Raw genomic sequence first — 19,159 nt, 5'->3', positions numbered from 1 at the left:
GGAAATCCAGGAGTGTGGAGCTAATTAACTCCAGAGGGGAAGGAATCCGGATCTAATAGGAAACCAAATACTAAAAACTACACCACTTGGAAGCAATGAACATTAAATCAGTGGATTTAGATTGGTTCAGACTGTAGAAAGTTTAGGAAAAAACTAATAAATCTCACGTGTCATGGAATGATCTTCTCTGCACACTCGGGCTATGTGTGGATGGAATGATGTGTGCTGCATATCTTTGCCAAAACCAAGTAATGCCTTGACTCTCTAACACTAAAGATATTGTTGGAGGGTTTTTGTTTCCCCCGCAGTTTCAGTGACAAGAATACAACATGAGAATCGTTTTTCAAAATAATCCTACTTTATATGGTTAGGTAGGTTTGGGACAGAAGTGTGAGAATCAAGTTTTGCTATGGGTTTTTCAACGTTCACCTAGAACTGCTTTAAAGGTGACCGTTTAACTCAGAAACAGTTAATAGTTTGTTTAAATATTGTTTAAAAAACAAACAAAAAACCCTCCCCCCACCTAAAACCATAACAAAACAAAAAAACAACCAAACAAATAAATAAAAAACAAACAAAACCCACCAAAAACAACAACAACTAAAAAGCAGATTCTGGGGGGTCTGGGGGGGGCTGCATGGCTGCTCTGGAAGAGAAGCTTCATTCCAGGTAGCCACGAGAGGAGCTTTAGAAATGCAAATTAACCCTGCTGGGGCAAAGCCTGGACAATGTACCTGGGTCTTCCTACCCGGGGCAGGAATTGGGCTGATTCCCTCTGCCCGCTTGCACAGATGGAATTTGCACAGCTAAAGGCAGAGCCCATGGTGAGCATATCTGACTCTGCAACAGAAATTGGTACAGCTGCAAAAGGAAACAGCAAATGGAGAATGTTGTGGATGCAGCTCATTCAGCAGGTGAGCGAGGGGATGCAGGTGGCAGCCAGGCCTCCTGATCCAGGAATGCCTAGAGAAGGACAGGGAATGAGGGCACTCAGAATAATTCCAAAACCAAACAAGACTCAGTAAGAAAAAACCAGAGTCAATGAGTCAATCTGCGTGGAGATAGGGCCAGGGACTTGTAGAGAAGGAAGTAACGGGAAAAACCATCAGTTTCAGAAAATAGAACAAACTGACACGGACTGCTGCTCAAAATTCCTCTAAATTCATGAACTTTGAGAAAAAGAACAAAGACTTAACAGAGCCGTGAATATCGGCTGTTCTACAAAAGTGGGAATGCACATTAACGAGGACATGCAGTTGGCGGATCGGGAGGTCTGAACCGTCCAAATACCTCAGCCAGTGGGCAAAAGGAGAGAGAGAATCGGCCAGGAAAATGAAGATAAAAAGGAGGCTGCGAACTACAACAATGGCAGAGAGCGCATGGCAAATGCCCCACGGCCTCTCCCTCTGCTCAGCAATAAAGTCACTTGTACAGGACTCCTCTGTCTCCTCGGGGCACAGAAACCTCCGGCCACGTGAATGTCCCCGCACAGCCCCGGGCACGGGGCAGCCGCCTCTGTCCCAGCCACAGGAACCGGGCCGAGCCAGCGCTGCTCCGGCAGCGGCTCCTGCCGAGGCAGCGGCCGCAAGGAGACCGCGGGCAGCCGCTCCCGCAGCGCCCTCACGCCAGCGGCAACACGCGCCGGACACGGCACAACGAACCCGCCTGAGCCCCCTGCCGCCCCCGAGGCCCGCAGCGAGCCCCGAGACCCCGCACAACCCAGCGCGCCTCCCACCTGCGCTGCGGCCGCCTCCCAGCTCCGCCGCCACCGGGGCCCTGCCCCGCCCCGCTCCCACCAATCAGCGCGCCAGAACTACGACTGACGGCACCGTCGCCCAATCGCAGCCGGGGGCGGGCTCTGCACACGGCACAGCCTCGCCCCGCGCTCTCAGGGGCCCCCGGGCTGCGTGAGGGCAGAGCCGGAGATGAGGAACAGCCCTGGAACGGGCCCGGGCCCGAGCCCGAGGGGGATTGAGCTGAAAACACAAACAAACTTCTCCGCACCTCCCGCCACGGCTTTCCCGGCACTGCGGCTCCGGTGGCTCCGGCTCAGCGGGAAGCCAGGAGCCTCACTTCTCATACCCCTGATTAGGAGCATCAGTGCATCGCTTTGATTTCCCTCAAATAGGGAAAACCGCCCCAAAGCCCTGTGGATGAGTGGGGGAGGGGAGAGATTTCTGACAGAGAACTCCAAAAACTCAGAGCAGGATAATGAGGAGTAAGTGAAGAGCCTTTAATCCAGCCTTCCCCCACGGCTCCCTCCTTCCAGCTGCACCTCCTACCCCGGCAGTGCCGGAGACAGGGAATGGGGCCGTGCTCACTTCATGCCCCGGGGCTTCTCCCTCTGCTCAGGGACAGGAGTCGTTCCCCTGCTGCACCCTGGGCTCTCTCCCACCGGAGACTTCTCCAGGAACTTCTCCAAGCTGACTCCATCTCACGGGGCACAGCCCCCCTCCAAGTGCTGCAGCGTGGGTCACTGTGCCCCGGGGTCAGTCCTGCCAGGACAGGCTGCTCCAGCGGGGCCCCTCTGGCCACGGGGGCACAGCCTCCTCTCAGGCATCCCCGTGCTCCAGCGTGGCTGCTCCGGGGGCTGCAGGGGGATCTCTGCATCCCCATGGATCTGCAGGGGGATCTCTGCATCCCCATGGATCTGCAGGGGGATCTCTGCAGCCCCATGGATCTGCAGGGGGATCTCTGCATCTGGCACCGCCGTTTTTGGAGGCGCCAGGAATAGGCTGAGCTCTGCCTGAAGCTCTTCTCACATTCCCCAAACCCTTCCCGGCACAGGGAGGCTTTTACCTCCTCACAGCTCCCCAGGCTGGGTTTGCAGCCCCTCCTCGTGTGGGATCTCTGGGGCTTTTCCTCCCCATTGGATTCCTGCGCCGTGGAGCTGTTCCAAATGGCCTCTTCCACGAGGTTCTGTGGCAGGGATTTGTTCTCCCTGGTCTCTGTCCACAGCTCAGTGCCTGGGGGAGGAAGACAAGGAGAGGAAGAGACAGGGAGAAGGGAAAAGGCAGGAGGAGAGGAAGGAAGAAGGAACAAGGGAGGAAGGAGATGGAAAAGGAACGTGAATGGATGTAGGACAGAATGAGGAGAGGAAGGAGGGCAGAGAAGGAGAAGATGGGATTTGCCTCCATGCCAGAGGGAAGGGGAAGGAGGTCCCCCCAGTCCATCCCTGGCAGGATGGCGTTGGCAGTGAGGCTGTCCTGCAGCGATGCTGGGCTGGGAGATGGAGCAGCAGGGAGGGGAAAGGGGCAGTGATTCCTCCTGCCCTGCCTGGCTGTCCCAGTCTGGAGCGTCCTGGCGCTGCCGAGGCCCTTGGAGCGTCCGGCACTCAGGAGCCCGGAGCTCACGGCTGCTTGATAAAGCTGACAAAGTCGGCAGGATGGGTCTGGGTATGATCTCAGCAAACTGGGTTTATTGGTACAGGAACAGGGGACAGAGCTGAACAGGGTCCAGGCACAAAGACAGGGTGCAAGCTGAGGGCACAGGGGGTTTTTATATGGGGTAGTGAGGGTGGAGCTGAGGGTCAGGGTCCAATGGATATGGGGGAAATTGGGGCAAAGGAGGGGTCAAGGGTCGGGTCAGCTAATAGGGAAACAGGGGCAGAGGAATGCAGTAAACTGGGGCCAATGGAGGGACAGAGAGGGAGAACATTCTAGGGGCTAACCAGAGATGGGTAATAGGGGGTGAACTTGGGTAATTAGGCCAACGGGCCAATGGGGTAACATAACTTTCCATAAATCAGCATGTGCCTGCAAAGATCTATGGGAGAAGCAAGCTTCTCACCATAACCTTGAAATCTATTCTTCTCTTTGGGGACCAGTCCTCCATAGCTGTGGAATTGAGACTCTGATGGTAGAGTCCTGGGCCTCCACACCAGTACATCTTTCTTTTCCTTGCAGCCTCCTCCTCCACCGCCCAGACAAAATTTAGGATTGACAAATCTGGCTTAGGAGAGCAACAAGGGGTGAGCACCTTGGGTTTTGTGATAAAGGAACCTCACTCTTTAGAATTTTTAAAAGTTTAATAAGGAATAATAAGGGACAAATCAGTAACAGCGCTGGGTGTTGGCAATGGCCAGAGGCACACCGGTTAACCACAGCAACTCTTCTTGTCTACTTTTTCCATTGTATTGTTCAAATACATATTCATAATGATTATACATATTCAAACATTTCTTTGAACACATTTACATGTTCCAGGAATTCTTTAGGTTGGTTTGACCCCCAACTTGCCTTTTTAGAGCACGTGCAGGAATCCTGGATTGCTGTTTTGAGGGTTGTGTGTCACTGCCTCACAAGGGCCCCTGTTCTGTGGTTTCAGCAGGTGACAGTTATTGACAGTGGAAGGGTCAGTGGCAGGGGCCTCATCACATCCCTTCCTTAGATGTTATCTGACCATGCAGACGGTTTTAGCTACTTCCACAAGTACTTTAAACCAACATTAGCTATTTCACAAATATCTCTGAGTCATTCTCAGTATTGTCAGTTAGTTACAAAAATAAAAGCATTAGTTCTTATTTCACAATTACGGCTACTTCTGCAAAAGTTAACATTATAATGCACAACATCTGGCATCCACTTCAATATTTTGCAAAAGCCAAAACTATAATGTATGTTTTTCACACTGTCCACAAACTAAAATATCATCCATAAATGATGTTCTGAGGATATGAGCTACACAGGGGCCAGGGCATTGGCCACAAAAAGCTGACAAATTATACTATAGCAAAAGCAGTGAAAAGTGATTACAAACTGTACTATATCAAATTTGTTGTGATTAAGAATATTTTGCAGAAGTCAAAGTAGCAAAAGCCAACACTACCTAGTTATTTATAACAAACCCAGGGCAGGTTTTTCCCTTGCATGGAGCACCTGGGCCTTCCCCAGGCCCCTTCTGCCCTCCTGCAGAGCCGGTGGCATTTTCCAGCACACACAGTTTGTAACCAAGAGCCGGGTGCAGCCGAGAAGGCTCCAAGCGCCTCCTTCCAGGCTGACTCTGCAGGTGCCGAGGCTGCTCTGGGCTCTGCCAGGGCTCTGCTGGGGCTCAGCTCTGGGCCAGGCTGGGCCCGCTCTCCCCTCACATTGCTCCGGGCAGCTGAGTCACGGCGGGAGAGGGAAGGGACACGTCAAGGGAGTTGAGGTTTAAGAGCGTTTTTATTCATAAAACTGCCATAACAAACAGGCTGCTCTAACTACCATAACTAACTAGCAAAGCTAACTACCCTAACTAACTCCCAGTGCTAACTACCATGACTAACTAGCAATGCTAACTACCATAACTAACTAATTGTCCTAACTACTGTAACAAGAAGCTGTCCTCAAGTGCTTCATCTGCTCTGCTGCTCCCTCAGTTGCTTTGCTGCAGTGATCAGAGGGGTCAGGCTGGAGAGAGGCTTGGCTGATGATAAAAATGGGTGCTGTCCAAAGGATAAAAAATAAAGAAATGAACTGTTACTTTCCAGAGCCAAGTTCCTGTTGCAACAGGACAAAGGGAAATGGTTTGAAACTCAGGAGAGGGAAGCAGGCTCAGATTAGATCTAAGGAAGAATTTTTTAACCAGGAGAGTGGGGAAACACTGACAGAAGGTGCCCAGAGATGTGGGAGGTGCCTCCTGCCTGGAAACATCCAAGCTCAGGTGAGGCAGGGCTCTGAGCCCCCTGAGCTGCTTGAAGATGTCCCTGCTCGCTGTGGGGCACCAGGTCCAGATGAGCTCGAAAGGAGCCTGCCAGGCCACAGCAGGCGAGGATTCTGCTCGCTCTGTGCGTGGAACGCAGCGAGACTGGAGACTATCGGAGGGGGCCCCACAAGAAAACCCCTCCCTGGCGCTGCTGCTTCCCCTGCAGCCCTTGGCTCTCACCTGCAGCAGCTCCTGGGCAGCCCAGCGCCGCTCCTCGTCCGGCTCCAGGCTGCACTCGAGGAAGTCCCGCAGCAGAGCCGACAGGCGCCGGGGCTCCTGCAGCTGCGGGGTCCCGTTCTGCCGGATCAGAGCGCGAGCCTGCAGGGAAAGCAAACTCAGCGCTCTGCCAGCTTCCTTCACACCCACACGGGCTCACATCCACCCCGGGGCCTCAGCCCCAGCTCCAGGGGCACTTTCCTCCCTGCCAGAGATGCTGCTCAGAGCTCATTTTGCTATGCCAAGCAAAAAACCCAAATCCTGCGGCTGCCACAGCCACTGCAACATCCAAATGATCTCGCCTTGAGAGCCAGTTTCATTGGCTGGCTTTGTTAGTAGGAACCTCCATCAGAAATAGCCCATTTTGCTTCTCCAAATATGGACACCAGCTTTAAAAGCCATTTTCCAGATTCAGTGTGGTCTGCCTGTATTATTTCAGAGGATTCTTCCATCAAGTGCATCTCTGCAGTGCCACTGACACTCAAGTAAATGCATTCCTGATGCCCCATCCCAGAAACTGCCAGGCAGGAAACAGGAGGTTTGTGATGCTGAAAGCTCAGGCTTGGTGACATGGAAAAAGTAGCTTGGACTAGGAAAGAAATACATTAGACTATGAGGATGTTAAACCATCATCTTCAGGTTTTAGACAAGTTTCCCAGTGAGAAGAATCAGGGGAGAAATCATCTTGCAAAACCTCTTTTAGAAACTCCTGCAGAAATCTTGTTGGGTTTGGGGCTGGGATTTGGGGATGGTGTGGGGTTTTCTTGCAAGATAACATTAGAGCTGATGCACTTGCTTCATATTTCCAGGTCATCCTCTCAGCTAGAAGAGCTGCAACAATGAAAAGCCCAAAGCAAATTGTTGCTGGAGACTGCAGAAAATTAATCTGTGTGGAGGCACAAGTCCTCTGGGAATTCCCTTCCCATGTGCAGAAACCTCCAGCTGCTGCTCCCAGTGCAGGGTCCCCCTGTGCTCGCAGCCTCTGCAGCCCCTGGAGAATTTGCCTCTTACCATGGCCGCCGTTTCCCTGAAGTAAGGAGGTTCTCCTTCCACCATCTCGATGGTCACAATGCCGAAGGACCAGATGTCCACCTTGGGGCCATAAGGAGATCTGGTCACAACTTCTGGGGCCATCCAGTGAGCAGTGCCCACCATGGAGCTGCGCTGGTCCTGCTCAGGGCTGAGCTGAGCGCAGAGGCCAAAATCAGCTGAGGACAGAAACAAACCCTGTCAAAGGCAGCTGCAATGAGGAAACCAAGCACAAAGATTCCCCACGCTCAATCTGAGAGTGCAGTAGTGAAGTCAGCTGGAAAAGTCCTCAGGGCTGTAGCCAAGGAAGGATGGAACTGGGCCCTTCAAGAAACCCTCAGCTTTCCTGCAGTGGCTTTTACTGATTCCCTTGGAGCTTTAGATTCCCACTGCTGCCCCTCTGGAAGGGCCATGGCCAGAGCAAAGGCACTGCTGGCCCCCTGCTCCTCTCCTGAGCTCTCTGCAGGGGCAGCCGCTCTCAGCTGGCAGCAGGGGCCGGGCAGTGCCCCCAGCAGCCCTTGTGGGGCTCTGGCCCTCCCTGGGAAGCAGCCCCAGCCCCACAGCCCGGGAGCGCCGTGCCTGGCCAGGAACACCCACCCAGCCTGACAGAGCCGTCCATGCCCAGGAGGATGTTGGAGCTCTTCAGATCCCTGTGGATCACCCGGTTGGAATGGAGGAAATCCAGGCCCTGCAGACACTGAGAGAGAACAAGAAACACGAGGGCAAAAACCAATGGCTGGAATATATCACACCAGAAAGGACAGCTCAGAATTCTGCCAGCAGCAGCTTTGCTGTGACAGGCCAGGAGTGCAGTGCACACAAGCTCCAGGCAAACAGCTCAAGGCAAAGCTGAGAACAGCAAATCAAATCCAAAGCAGACAGAGAGTACCACAACAGCAGGAGAGAGAACAAGAACAGAGTAGAAGTGCAGTGATGCTGGCAGGCTGTTCACTGCAGAGGCTCTTCTCCAGCTCATGAAAACAACTCAGAAACAAAGCCCTGAGCATGGAGCCACTCCTGTTCTCACGCCCTGTTTGGAAGGACCATCATGTCCCAGCCATGGGAGTGACAAGCAGGATCCCTCACCTCCCGACTGACAGCTGCCATCTCTCCTTCAGCCATGCGTGTCTGTCTGACAACGTCCCGCAAAGTTCCTCCATCCATGTATTCCATCACCAGCCAGAGATCTCCATCAACAAGGAAGCTGGAAGAGGAAAACAATGGCATGGAGATGAAAGTGCAGAGCTCAATTTCCCCATGGAAAAGCCTGGAGTGGAGTTTTGTTTCCAGGCCACTTGTCAGTGAGGACAGAATCAGATGGAGAGACATTCCTGCCAGGCTGCCCAGCCCTTGGAATCTGCACAGTCTAAAGGGGAAGGAGACACCTGTGAGAAAGGAGAGGCCTTAGATGGCAAGCAGGTGAAAAATGCAGTTTAGCAACAGCCCAGATCAATGTGGAACCACAACACTTGGCCCCAGCTGGTTCAGCTTCTGAACTCATCAGTTCCACCATTCCCTCCAGAACAAGGCAACACAACTGCCAGGGTTATCCAGGGCAGGAGGCCATGCAGCACTTGGGACAAAAGCAGTCAGAAAACCTTTCAGAAAGTCCCTTCAGAAACAGGCAAGGCCAGTGAAAAATGGGCAAATGAGGCATTTCTGGAAACAAGAACTTGGTCTTACTGGCATCTGTAGCAATGGAAAAGGGCTGGGAAGAAGAAGCCAAGGGAAATAATTTCTGCTGTGGTTTATCAGCACTTGCTGGGAGACACAGCAAACGGGGTCAACTTGAAGGAAAAACCAAAGCAAAGCAACAAAAGCCCGTGGAGGGAGTGAACTGCCAGGCTGTTGGTTTGGGAAGATGTGGCTGGGTCAGGCATTTTCAAAACAGGCTACAGACTCCGGATGCCAGGAAAGGTTAACGCAGGGCCCGGGCTCGGGATCAGAGCTGAAGCACTCACCTGTCCAAAGAGTTGACAATGTTGGGGTGCTTCTTGTCCTTCAGGAGCAGGATCTCATTCACAGCTCGTTCCCTGTTCTGCCCTCTGAGACTCATTTTCTTGATGGCCACCTGAAGGGACATTGCAGCCTTTAACTGGAGGAGTCTGTGGCAGGAGGCCACAGCAAACACGGAGAGAGTCTTTGTGGAGCGACGGAGCCAGGCTGTGCCAAACTGCCTTGGGATGGGACACAGAGCTCAGCAAGGGCCATTCCCACAGCCCATTGCTCTGCCAGCTGGGGGCTGCTTACAGGACACATGGCCAGGGACATTTGGCCTTGCAAGCTCTGCAGAAATGGTCCCTCAGCTGTCAGCCTCAAAGCTCTAACAACATTCTCTGCACCTACAGTGTTCTTAAATGGCCTCAACACTCCTACTATTATTATTCAAACCCATTTTGCAAGCAGGAGGTAATTCTGGTTCTCTGAAAACAGAGCAAAACAGCCAGGAACTCCTTAGCAATTCTATGGGATTTGGTCATGATTTCAGATCCAGCTGCTCTGTTTGGGATTGCAGAACAAAGCAGACACGCACACCCATTGCTCAGGTGATCCCTGTCACAGGCTGTCACTGACACCAGACCAAACACAATTTCAGGGTTTAGGAGAGAGCTTTGCTCTGGACATCCATCTCCTCATTTCTCTCCCTCTCTCTCTGTGAACAGCTGAAGTAGGACTAAAACCCCAAATTGAGCCCAAGCAGGATCTCTGCCTGATTAGGCCTTGAGGTATCCTTTGAAGATAAAAGGCAGGATGGAAATAATATTGTTATAGTTTAGCTAAGAATAGCTAAATAATGTTCCTGTCTAAGGTTGGGATGAAGATAAATTGGGCCTCAGTCTCCAGCAGCTAATGCATTCACACTTTTAGATATGAAGGCCAAGCCAGCGTGTCCTGCTCTGACAGACACCGCTGCCCTCCTTGCATTCCTTTGGCGCTTCAGAAGGACCAAGTCTGTCCCAGCTGTGCTCTGCAGGCTGACACTGCTCTGCCTTCAGAGGAGCAGCCTGGGCAGGAAAGCTCTGCTGGCCCCCAAAGCTGCAGCCACAGCTCCCAGCAGAGGGGAAAGCCCTGGAGAGCTGCCAGGCGTGCTGGGTGTGTTGGCACTGACCTCTCCTCCAGTGGCCCTGTCGAGTCCTTTATAAACGGTTCCAAAAGCCCTGGAGACAAAACAGCAGAGAAGAAAGAAGCAGCGCTTTAGGCCCTGGCAGGGAAAGCCAGCCCAGACAGGAGATCTCTGCTGCCTGCAGCGTTCACAAACACCTGGGTGCATCGACCCTTCCAACAACAGCACAGCAGCCACCAGCCCTCTGCCATGCAAGGTGTGCAGGAGAAAACTGAGACCCAACATGAAGGAATTGGGCTGGAGAAAATCCCAATGTCCACCCTGAATTGCTTTAGTTCAGAACCTGAGGTGAGAAATGGGTGTCTAAAGAATTGGAAAAGAATCCATTTCATCCTTTTCCATTTCCTGCCTAATATCTGCAGGTTCCACAAGGGCCCTGCCATCAGGCAGGTGATGCTTTTTCCCCCAGAGTGCATCAGCTCTGTGTCTGTTACTGAATGGATGGGGTCAGCTACCTGTGCTAGAATAGAGCACTTATTAGTTCATCTCTGGTTTCTGTTTCTAAACCATTAGGTTGATAATCCTGACCAGTGGATATTTTTTGAAGGAAAATATTTGAAAGAAACCTTCTTGAGAACTGTTTTCTGACAGTCACCACATGGTGAGTTGCTCTTTTAGGCAATCCAGTTCCAGGGACAGAAGATCTTCCAGGTCCTGCTCCTTGCTGCAGGCAGGACACTGCCAGCCTCAGGGGCCTTTGACGGCGCCTTCTGACCACAGTTATCAATTCTGATTAGGACTGAGAGACAGCAGGATGGTAGCCCAGTGTCTGAAGGTGTTTGGAGCTCTCCTGACTTCTCACTTGATCCTGCACCAGCACAACACCCGGCCCTGCTTGTGCAGCAGCAGCTGCCGTGCACTTACCCTTGGCCAATCTGCTCCACTTCCAGGTATTTCTCGGCAGGCTCCTCCTCGCTCACGGTGTTCCCTGAAAGAAACCACGTGGAAGACGCTCCCTCCCAGAGTGAGACCCCGCCTTGCAGCAGAGCCACAACCAGCCCCACTCCCTGGGGCTGTGAGCCCCTTGGTGTCAGCTGGGGAAGGACAATCAATGGCTCGGTGACATTCAGCTTCAGAGCAACACTGGGTGCAGCTGATGCCCAGACACACACACAGCACCTGCTCAGGCACCCAGGAACAGAGCAGACGTACTCAGCTGCATCAGGCACCACTCCCCTCTCCCCTCTGGCTGCCCGGCTGTGCTGCTGTCAGAATGTTCAGCCCAGGATCCCACAGCGGAGGGAGGTTCATTGTCCTCTTCCCAAGCAGAGAAAGGTTCTCCATCCTCTTCCCAAAATTCTGCAGCTTCTCCATCCTCATCCCAAAATGCTGCAGCTTCTCCATCCTCTTCCCAAAACGCTGTAGGTTCGCCATCCTCTTTCCAAGCCAGGGGATGTTTGCTGTCCACTTCCCATGCTGGCGTCTGTTCACTCTCCTCTTCCCAAGCCACAGGATATCCTCCATCCTCATCCCACACTGGGAGACGTCCATTGTCCTCATCCCACTCCGTGGGAGCTTGGCCACTCTGGTCCCACACCAGGGGACATCCACCGTCCTCGTCCCAGGCCGGGAGATGTCCCCTGTCCTTGTCCCACCCAGCGGGAGCCTCGCCGTTGCATTCCCACCCCGCGGGATGTTCGCCCTCGTCTCCCAGAGCAGCGGGAAGTTCACTGTCATCTCCCGGCACTGAGGGAAGTTCACCATCGTCCCCCAGAGCAGCGGGAAGCTCACTGCTGTCTTCCTCCTCTTTGGCCTCCTCTTCGAGAGCAGAGGGAGCCCCAGGAGGTGCTGGTGCTGCTTCTGTGCCCTGTGGACAGACGGCAGCGTGAGGGACGGGAAGTTCTATCTCAGTTATCACCTTATTTATCCTCAGCTGCACATCCAGCTGCACTAAGCAGAAATGGGGTTTGGAGCTGTTCCAACTAACAATGGGCTAAAGTCGACATTGCCACTTATTGTTGGGAATTCCATATTCCACCATGGCTAAAGCCAGCAAGCAATCCTCTGCCTGCAAAACCAGACCTGCAGCTCTTCAAAAACTCTTCAGCAGAAAAGGAGAAAACTGATGGGAATTCCTTTGCTGCTGCTGCTGCTGCAAAGACACTGACAGGAACCTTCCTTCAGCCTCCCAGGCTGGCCCTCGACTGCCACATGTTGAGCTCACAACTTGCTGCACAATTCCAAACACCAAAGGTTCCTTTCCCACTCACCGAAGGAGGAGCTGCTCGGAATCCAGATAGGAGGTTCCCTGCAGTGGGAGAGGGAACATGAACCAGATGCTGTTAGGAGAAAAACTGCCAGTGCTGGGAAATGCCACGGAGCAAGGCAACCCCAAGAGAGCATTTTGCTTTCACTGCATCCCTCCAGGAGCCACAGTCCCTTCCCACAGCAAGCAAGAGAACAAGCACAAAATACTGGGCTGGGTCAGTTCTTGGCTGGAGCAGCAAAGGGAGGGAGTTCCAGGCTCTGCTGGCACAGACTCCCTGCTTGAGGGAACAGAACCCCCCAGGGCTCATTGCAGATGCTGTGCACGCCCCACTGGCTGCAGACACCCCCTTTTTCAGCTGCAGCTGCTGGCAGGAGCTCTCCCAAAGCAATGGTGTCTTCATGGCCATTTGGTTCCAAAGTCAACTCAGCTCCAGAGGAAGAACAGAAAGCACACAGCAAGCCCAAAGCCACAGATGCTGTACCGAGGGAAAACCTCAACTTACGTGCCAAGTGGGTTAAAAAATACCCCGAATAAGCCACAGAGTACAGAGTGCAAACTGCAGCAGCCACGTGCTGGATCATTTTGGCTGCGCTGCACACGCCTGCAGCCTGTAGCCCTGCAAGCACAGAAGGACAGGGCTGGGCTGGCTGCTGAGAATGCCTCGGGCAGGAGGATCCTCCGGCAGCGAGCCCAGAGCCACTCTGGGCACTGAGGCCTCCGTGTCCCACAGCAACGGGAACACCACGGCGACGTGGCGCTGTTCCTGTGACATCCCAGCAGCAGCTCACGCAGAAACCGCCTGGAAGGTTCTCCTGTGTCACAAAGGAGCACAAAGAACCCTCCCAGGGCACAGCCCATGGCCCAAAGGATGCAAGACGAACTCGGAAAATGCAGCAAACAAGGACACCCCATAGCCCAGCCTGAATACTGAGGAGAACAAGGACGGCACCAAAGCAAAGGAAACGTGACCTTTAGTCACTGATAGTTCTGACTAAAAGCAGCAAGCCTTGTTCCATCTGGGATCTTTGTTCTAGTTCTAAAAACAAGCAAGGTCCTCCACTCTAAATACACAGAAGGCAGGAACTGGGGACGAGGTGGGATTAGGAAGGAGGAGGAGGAGGAGGGAGAGAGGAAAAGGAGGAGCAGGAAGAGGAGGAGCAGGAGCAGGAAGAGGAGGAACAGGAGGTTCCAGTGCCCCCTGTGGCCGCAGCCACGGGACCATCGCCCCCACCTCGTCTTGCAGGTGAGTGGGGAGGGGGACTCGTCCCAAATCTATCCAGGAGTCCCTGAGAGGGTTTTTTATTGGGGGGGTATTTGGAGCTAGCAGATTGTGGAATTGACCCCAAATATCATCTGGTGTCTCTGGGAGGTTTTGTTTTCTCTGTGTGTGTAGGTTTGGATCTTGCAGGAGCCCAAAGCTGAGCCCCTTGGGGGATCTTTGGGGGCCCACGTGGCCATTGCCCAGTATGGGCAGGGGAGGACATTGGTCCTGGGGACCCCTGGGAGAGCAGAGGAGGGGAACCCCTGGGACCCCCAGAGTGGGGAGAGCAGAGAGGGGCATTCCCAGAGCTGGGGGACCCCGGCAGACTGGAAAGGGGGGGAGCCTGGAGAGGAGGGACCCCTGGGATCCCTGGGATCTCAAAGTAGAGCATCAGGGGAGAAGGGCCCCCATGGACCCCCAAAAGCCCCTGAATCATCCCTGAGCAGGACGCCGGAGAATGGAGAACCCCTGGAACCATTGGACCCCCATGATCCCAAGGAAAGGAAATCAGGAAACCTCTGGAACACCAGAAGTGGAGAGATGAGTGATAGGGAAATCCTGCGAGAGCTTTTTGGGCTGAACCTTGACATTGTGGAGATTTTCATGGACACAAGACTCCTGCTGACTTCTACAGATGGAATTGGGCAGGAGGAGTCTCTACTCCAAGGTGTTCCCACCTTGGTTTCCCCCAAACCAGGATCTGTCATTCCCAAGCTGTGGCCAGATGGAGGAGGAGGAAAAGCCCCAGAGATCCCTCACGAGGAGGGGCTGCAAACCCTGCCCAGGGAGCTGCAGGGAGGAAAGAGCCCCCCTGAGCCAGGAAGGAGGCCGGAGATCCAGCCAGAGCTCAGCGCTGGTGGAGAAGCCTCATGGCAGGGAGAAGCCCCACAAGTGCTTGGAATGTGGGAAGGGTTTCAGCTACAGCTCCACCCTGATGGAACACCTGAACATCCACACTGGGGAGAGGCCCTGGGAGTGTGGGGAATGTGGGAAGAGCTTCAGTGGGACCTCCGGCCTCAGCAAGCACCACAAGATCCACACTGGGGAATGGCCCTAGGAGTGCTTGGAATGTCAGAGGAGCTTCAGGTGGGATTCAGAGATGATCACTCACCAGCACTTCCACACCAGGGAGAGGCCCTGCGAGTGTCCCGAGTGTGGGAAGGGCTTCGTGCGCTGCTCCAGCTCCATCGCCCATGGGAGGATCCGTGCTGGATGATCCCCAGTGACCCCCGTTGGGCAGAGCCCTGGTGACCCCTGTTCTGGGTGATCCCCGTTGGGTGGGGGGAAGGTGTTGGAGAGATTTCTTTCCCTTCTCCTTGTGCTGCTGTGATTTGGTTGGTAATAAATTCCCTCCGTGTGCCCAGGCCGGGTCTGTTGTGCCCGTGCCGGATTTGCTGAGGGATCTCTCCCGGTCCTTGTCCCCAGCCAGGAACTCTCGGTTCCATTTTCTCTCCCTGTGCGGCTGCGGGGGCAGGGACAGAGCGGCTCTGGGGGTGCCTGGCATCGGGCCAGCGTCACCGCTCGCCACGGGCACCGCTGAGATCCCGCGCCCCTTGGCACGCACTGCTGGGCTCACCTGAGCTCCCACCTGCCCAGCGCCCCAAGGTTCCCCCTCCCCAAAAAACTCCCAGCCCGGGGCTGCAGCGGCCCGCAAAGGCCTCAGCCAATCAAAACACAGCCAAAACGCGCCGCAGCCAATGAGAACGCGGGGCGTTGAAGAGTCATCAGTTGTGTGGCGGAGCCTCTGCGATCGGGTCCCCAAAAGTGGCGGCAGCCAATGAGAGCGCGCGGCGCTGCCGAGCCCGCCCTGCTCCGGACTGGTGCTGCCAGCGCAGCGCGGCTGCTTTGGGGCTGCTGCTCCCTGCCCGGCCCCGGCCATGGGGCGAGGGGCGGCAGCTGGGGCCCTACTGGTGGCACTGGTGGTGCTGGGAGCCCCCCCGGCTGCGGGCGCGGAGCTCTCGGGAGGCGCTGGGACAGGGGGGGAGAAGGGGGAAAAGGGGGCGAAGGGGGGAGCCCGGAATGGAGGGGGAGGAGGAGGGGATCCCCCAAAGGCCGAGCGGGAGGGGCCGAGGATTGGGGGGAGGTGAGGAAGGGGTGGGAGACGGTGGGAAAGTGGGGAAAAGGGGAGAGTGGGACCCCAAAACAGGAACCCAGCGCCCCCCGCCCGGACCCCACCTGCGTCCCCCGCCGGGGCTGTTCGGGGAAGGGGCGCATGGGGGGCGCCCAGGTCGGGCCCAGAGCCCAGCGCTGCCCCAGCCCGACCTGCCTCGCCTCTATCCCCGAGCTCCCCCCTCTTCAGTCATCGCCAGATCCCCACTGGGGAAAAGCCCTACGAGGGTGGGGAGTGTGAGAAGAGCTTCAGCAACAGCTCCGACCTAAGGGCACGCTGCCACATCCATTCCGGGAGAGACCCTGCGAGTGCCCTGATTGCAGGAAGAGCTTTATACGCTGTTCCAGCTCCATCTTTAGTGCAATACAACAATCCTCCATGGGAGGATCCCCATTGGATGATCCCCAGTGACCCCCGTTGGGCAGAGCCCTGGTTATGCCCATTCTGGGTGACCCTTGTTGGGTGAGGGGAAGGTGTTGGAGAAATTTATTTCCCCTCTCCTTGTGCTGCTGTGATTTGGTTGGTAATAAATTCCCTCCCTGTGCCCAGGCTGGGCCTGTGATGCCCATTTTGGTGTTTGATGAGGGATCTCTCCCTGTCTTATCCCAACCCAGGAACTCTTGGTTAAATTTTCTCTGCCCTGTGCAGCTGTGGGAGGCAGGGACAGAGTGGCTTTGGTGGGTGGCTGACATCAGGCAGCATCACCCAGGCCATGGGCACCCCTGAGATCCCAGTGTGGTGGTGCATTGCCCCCTCCTCCTTTCCAGGCTGCAGTGTGATCTGAGAAATGCTTGTTAGGTCTTGTCCTTGGAAACGGCACCTGGGTTTTGCTCTTTCCAAACTTATCAGAAACACTGTCTGCTCCCAGGAACTGCTAAAAGGTTCCTGTTTTCCTTATGACCAGCCTTGGAAAATATTCCTGTCTTGGTTTGGAAAGACAGGTATCTGCTTAAGGAAGGCAGGAGCCTCCCCTGAAATGGAAAATGTAAACCTCCTCCCTCTGAATTGTTATGAATTTGAAATTAAGGGGGCTCGCAGGCAAATATATGGAAGCAGGGATAAGAGTTCTTTATTAGGGAAAAAAAATACAAGGACAAAATAAACAATGCAGTAAATCCAACCAACACTGCAGAGTCAGAACACAACCTGACATCCTGTTGTTCAGGGTGTTGGTAGCAGTCCAAGTGGAAATGTGCCTGCAGTCCTCCTGGAGTAGCAGATACGGTTTTGTTGGAGCAGTGGTCCTGTAGAAAGGGTGAAGTCTTCCTCTGAATATCCAGTGGAAGAGGCAGCTGTTTCCTCTGGGAAATCCAGTGGAGAAAGCCATGCTGGTGTTCCAGAATCTCAAGATTATATCCAGTAGCAATGCTTGGCTCTCCCCTCTGGGTGGAGCATCTCACACTGGGATGCTGTAGTTCTTATCAGCTGTGCAGTGACATTCAACAGCCTATTAACAACAGATGTCTCCCCTGAGGGAGGATTGGTTGTGGAAAAGATAAGGAAAACAGAAGACAACTGCCATTCAGATGGCAAATAGAAAACATCTTGCTTGGCAGTCAGGACATTACCCACCCCTTATTCTATTTCCATCTGCATCACAATGAAACCTTACACAGAGTTCTCACTTAAGACTAGGTTTCCCTGTGGTCCACAATGGCTTTCTCCATCTTTCTGCATTACCCATCAAGTGTAACCAGGTCCTTGAGCAAAAACAATTCCACGGATGGGTTTGTCTTTGCCTGAGGTGGGATTAATCCAAACAGTCTTCCCTAAAATGCCTTTCATATGTACCACAGGAACTTTATCTCCCTCCACTGTGTGCAGGGGTTCAGACTGGGCAGGACCAGCTCAATTTATGGACCCTCTGGTGTTGACCATCCAGGTGGCTTTTGCTAAGTTCATTTCCCAATTTCTAAAAGTCCCCCCACTGAGTGCCTTAAGGGTAGTTTTAAGTAGTCCATTGCACCCATCAACTTTCCCAGCAGTTGGTGCATGATAGAGGATATGGTATATCCATTCAATACTATGTTCCCTGGCCCAGCTGTTAAAGCCATTCTTGAAATGGGTCCCGTTGTCTGACTCAATCCTCTCAGGGGTACCATGCCTCCAAAGGACCTGGTTTTCAAGGCCCAGGATGGTGTTCCAGGCATTAGCATGAGACACATGGTGAGTTTCCAACCATCCAGTGGTGGCTTCCACCATGGTCAGCAGGTAGCGCTTGCCCTGGCGTGTCTGGGGCAGTGCGATGGAGTCAATCTGCCAGGCCTCCCCATACTTGTACTTGGACCACCGCCCACCATACCATAGGGGCTTCACTCGCTTGGCCTGCTTGAGGGCAGCACACGTCTCACAGTCATGGATAACCTGTGAAATACTGTCCATGGTTAAATCCACCCCTCGGTCTTGTGCCCACTTATAGGTGGCATCTCTGCCCTGATGGCCTGAGGCATCATGGGCCCATCGAGCTAGGAACAACTCCCCCTTATGTTGCCAATCTAAGTCTATCTTCGACACCTCTATTTTTGCAGCCTGGTCTACCTGCTCATTGTTTCAGTGTTCCTCATTAGCTCTACTCTTGGGAACATGAGCATCTACATGGTGGACTTTCACAGGTAGCCTCCCTACCCTGGTAGCGATGTCTTTCCACTCATCAGCAGCCCAAATTGCTTTTCCTCTACGCTGCCAGTTGGACTCTTTCCACCTCTCCAGCCATCCCCACAGAGCATTGGCTACCATCCATGAATCAGTATAAAGGTAGAGTTTTGGCCACTTCTCTCTTTCAGCAATGTCCAGGGCCAGCTGAACAGCTTTGAGTTCAGCAAGTTGACTTGATCCACCTTCTCCTTCAGTGGCCTCTGCAACCTGTCGTGTGGGGCTCCATACGGCTGCTTTCCACTTCCAGTTCATCCCTACGATGCGACAGGAACCGTCAGTGAAAAGAGCGTAGCGCATTTCCTCTGGGGGCAGTTGGTCATAGGGAGGAGCTTCCTCAGCACGTCACTGGTTCTTGTTCCTCTTCATCAGTGAGACCAAAGTTCTCACCTTCTGGCCAGTTTGTAATTATTGCCAAAATCCCAGGGTGATTCAGTTTCCAATATGGGCGCACTGTGTGATGAGAGCAATCCATTTACTCCACGTGGTGTCAGTGGCGTGGTGGGAGGTGGGAACCTTTCCTTTAAACATCCACCCCAGTACTGGTAGTTGGGGTGCCAGGAGGAGTTGCGCTTTTGTGCCAATCACCTCTGAGGCAGCCTGGACTCCTTCATAGGCAGCCAAGATTTTCCTCTCTGTGGAAGTGTAGTTGGCTTTGGATCTTCTGTAACTTCTGCTCTAGAAGTTGGTTGGCCTCGAGTCTCCCCAGGCATCTTCTGCCAAAGGCTCCAGGACACACCATTGTTCCCGGCTACAGAGCAGAGCATGTTCTGCACCTCTGGTCCTGTCCTGACTGGGCCAAGGGCTACAGCATGAGTGATCTTCTGCTTGATCTGTGCAAAGGCTTGTTGCTGCTCAGGGCCCCAGGGGAAATCG

At 53.9% G+C, this 19,159-nt stretch overlaps 1 protein-coding gene and 1 pseudogene across 1 annotated transcript; one reads left to right on the top strand and one right to left on the bottom strand.

Annotated features, from left to right (window-relative positions):
* Positions 1–19,159, top strand: part of LOC136570612 (zinc finger protein 208-like) — a 625,335-nt pseudogene that overhangs the window by 313,544 nt on the left and 292,632 nt on the right.
* On the bottom strand, positions 2,474–14,709 carry LOC136570626 (uncharacterized). The gene is given in 12 exon segments (XM_066571075.1): positions 2,474–2,700; positions 2,742–2,919; positions 5,863–6,000; positions 6,910–7,106; positions 7,525–7,624; positions 8,014–8,131; positions 8,889–8,998; positions 10,037–10,085; positions 10,916–10,979; positions 11,171–11,863; positions 14,205–14,310; positions 14,647–14,709. Coding segments are annotated over 12 exon segments (2,043 nt in total).

Source organism: Molothrus aeneus, unplaced genomic scaffold, assembly GCF_037042795.1.
Source record: "Molothrus aeneus isolate 106 unplaced genomic scaffold, BPBGC_Maene_1.0 scaffold_35, whole genome shotgun sequence".
Classification (NCBI taxonomy): Eukaryota; Metazoa; Chordata; class Aves; order Passeriformes; family Icteridae; genus Molothrus; species Molothrus aeneus.
The sequence above is the reverse complement of the archived record's forward strand: the minus strand, read 5'-3'. Positions and strand labels throughout refer to the sequence as shown.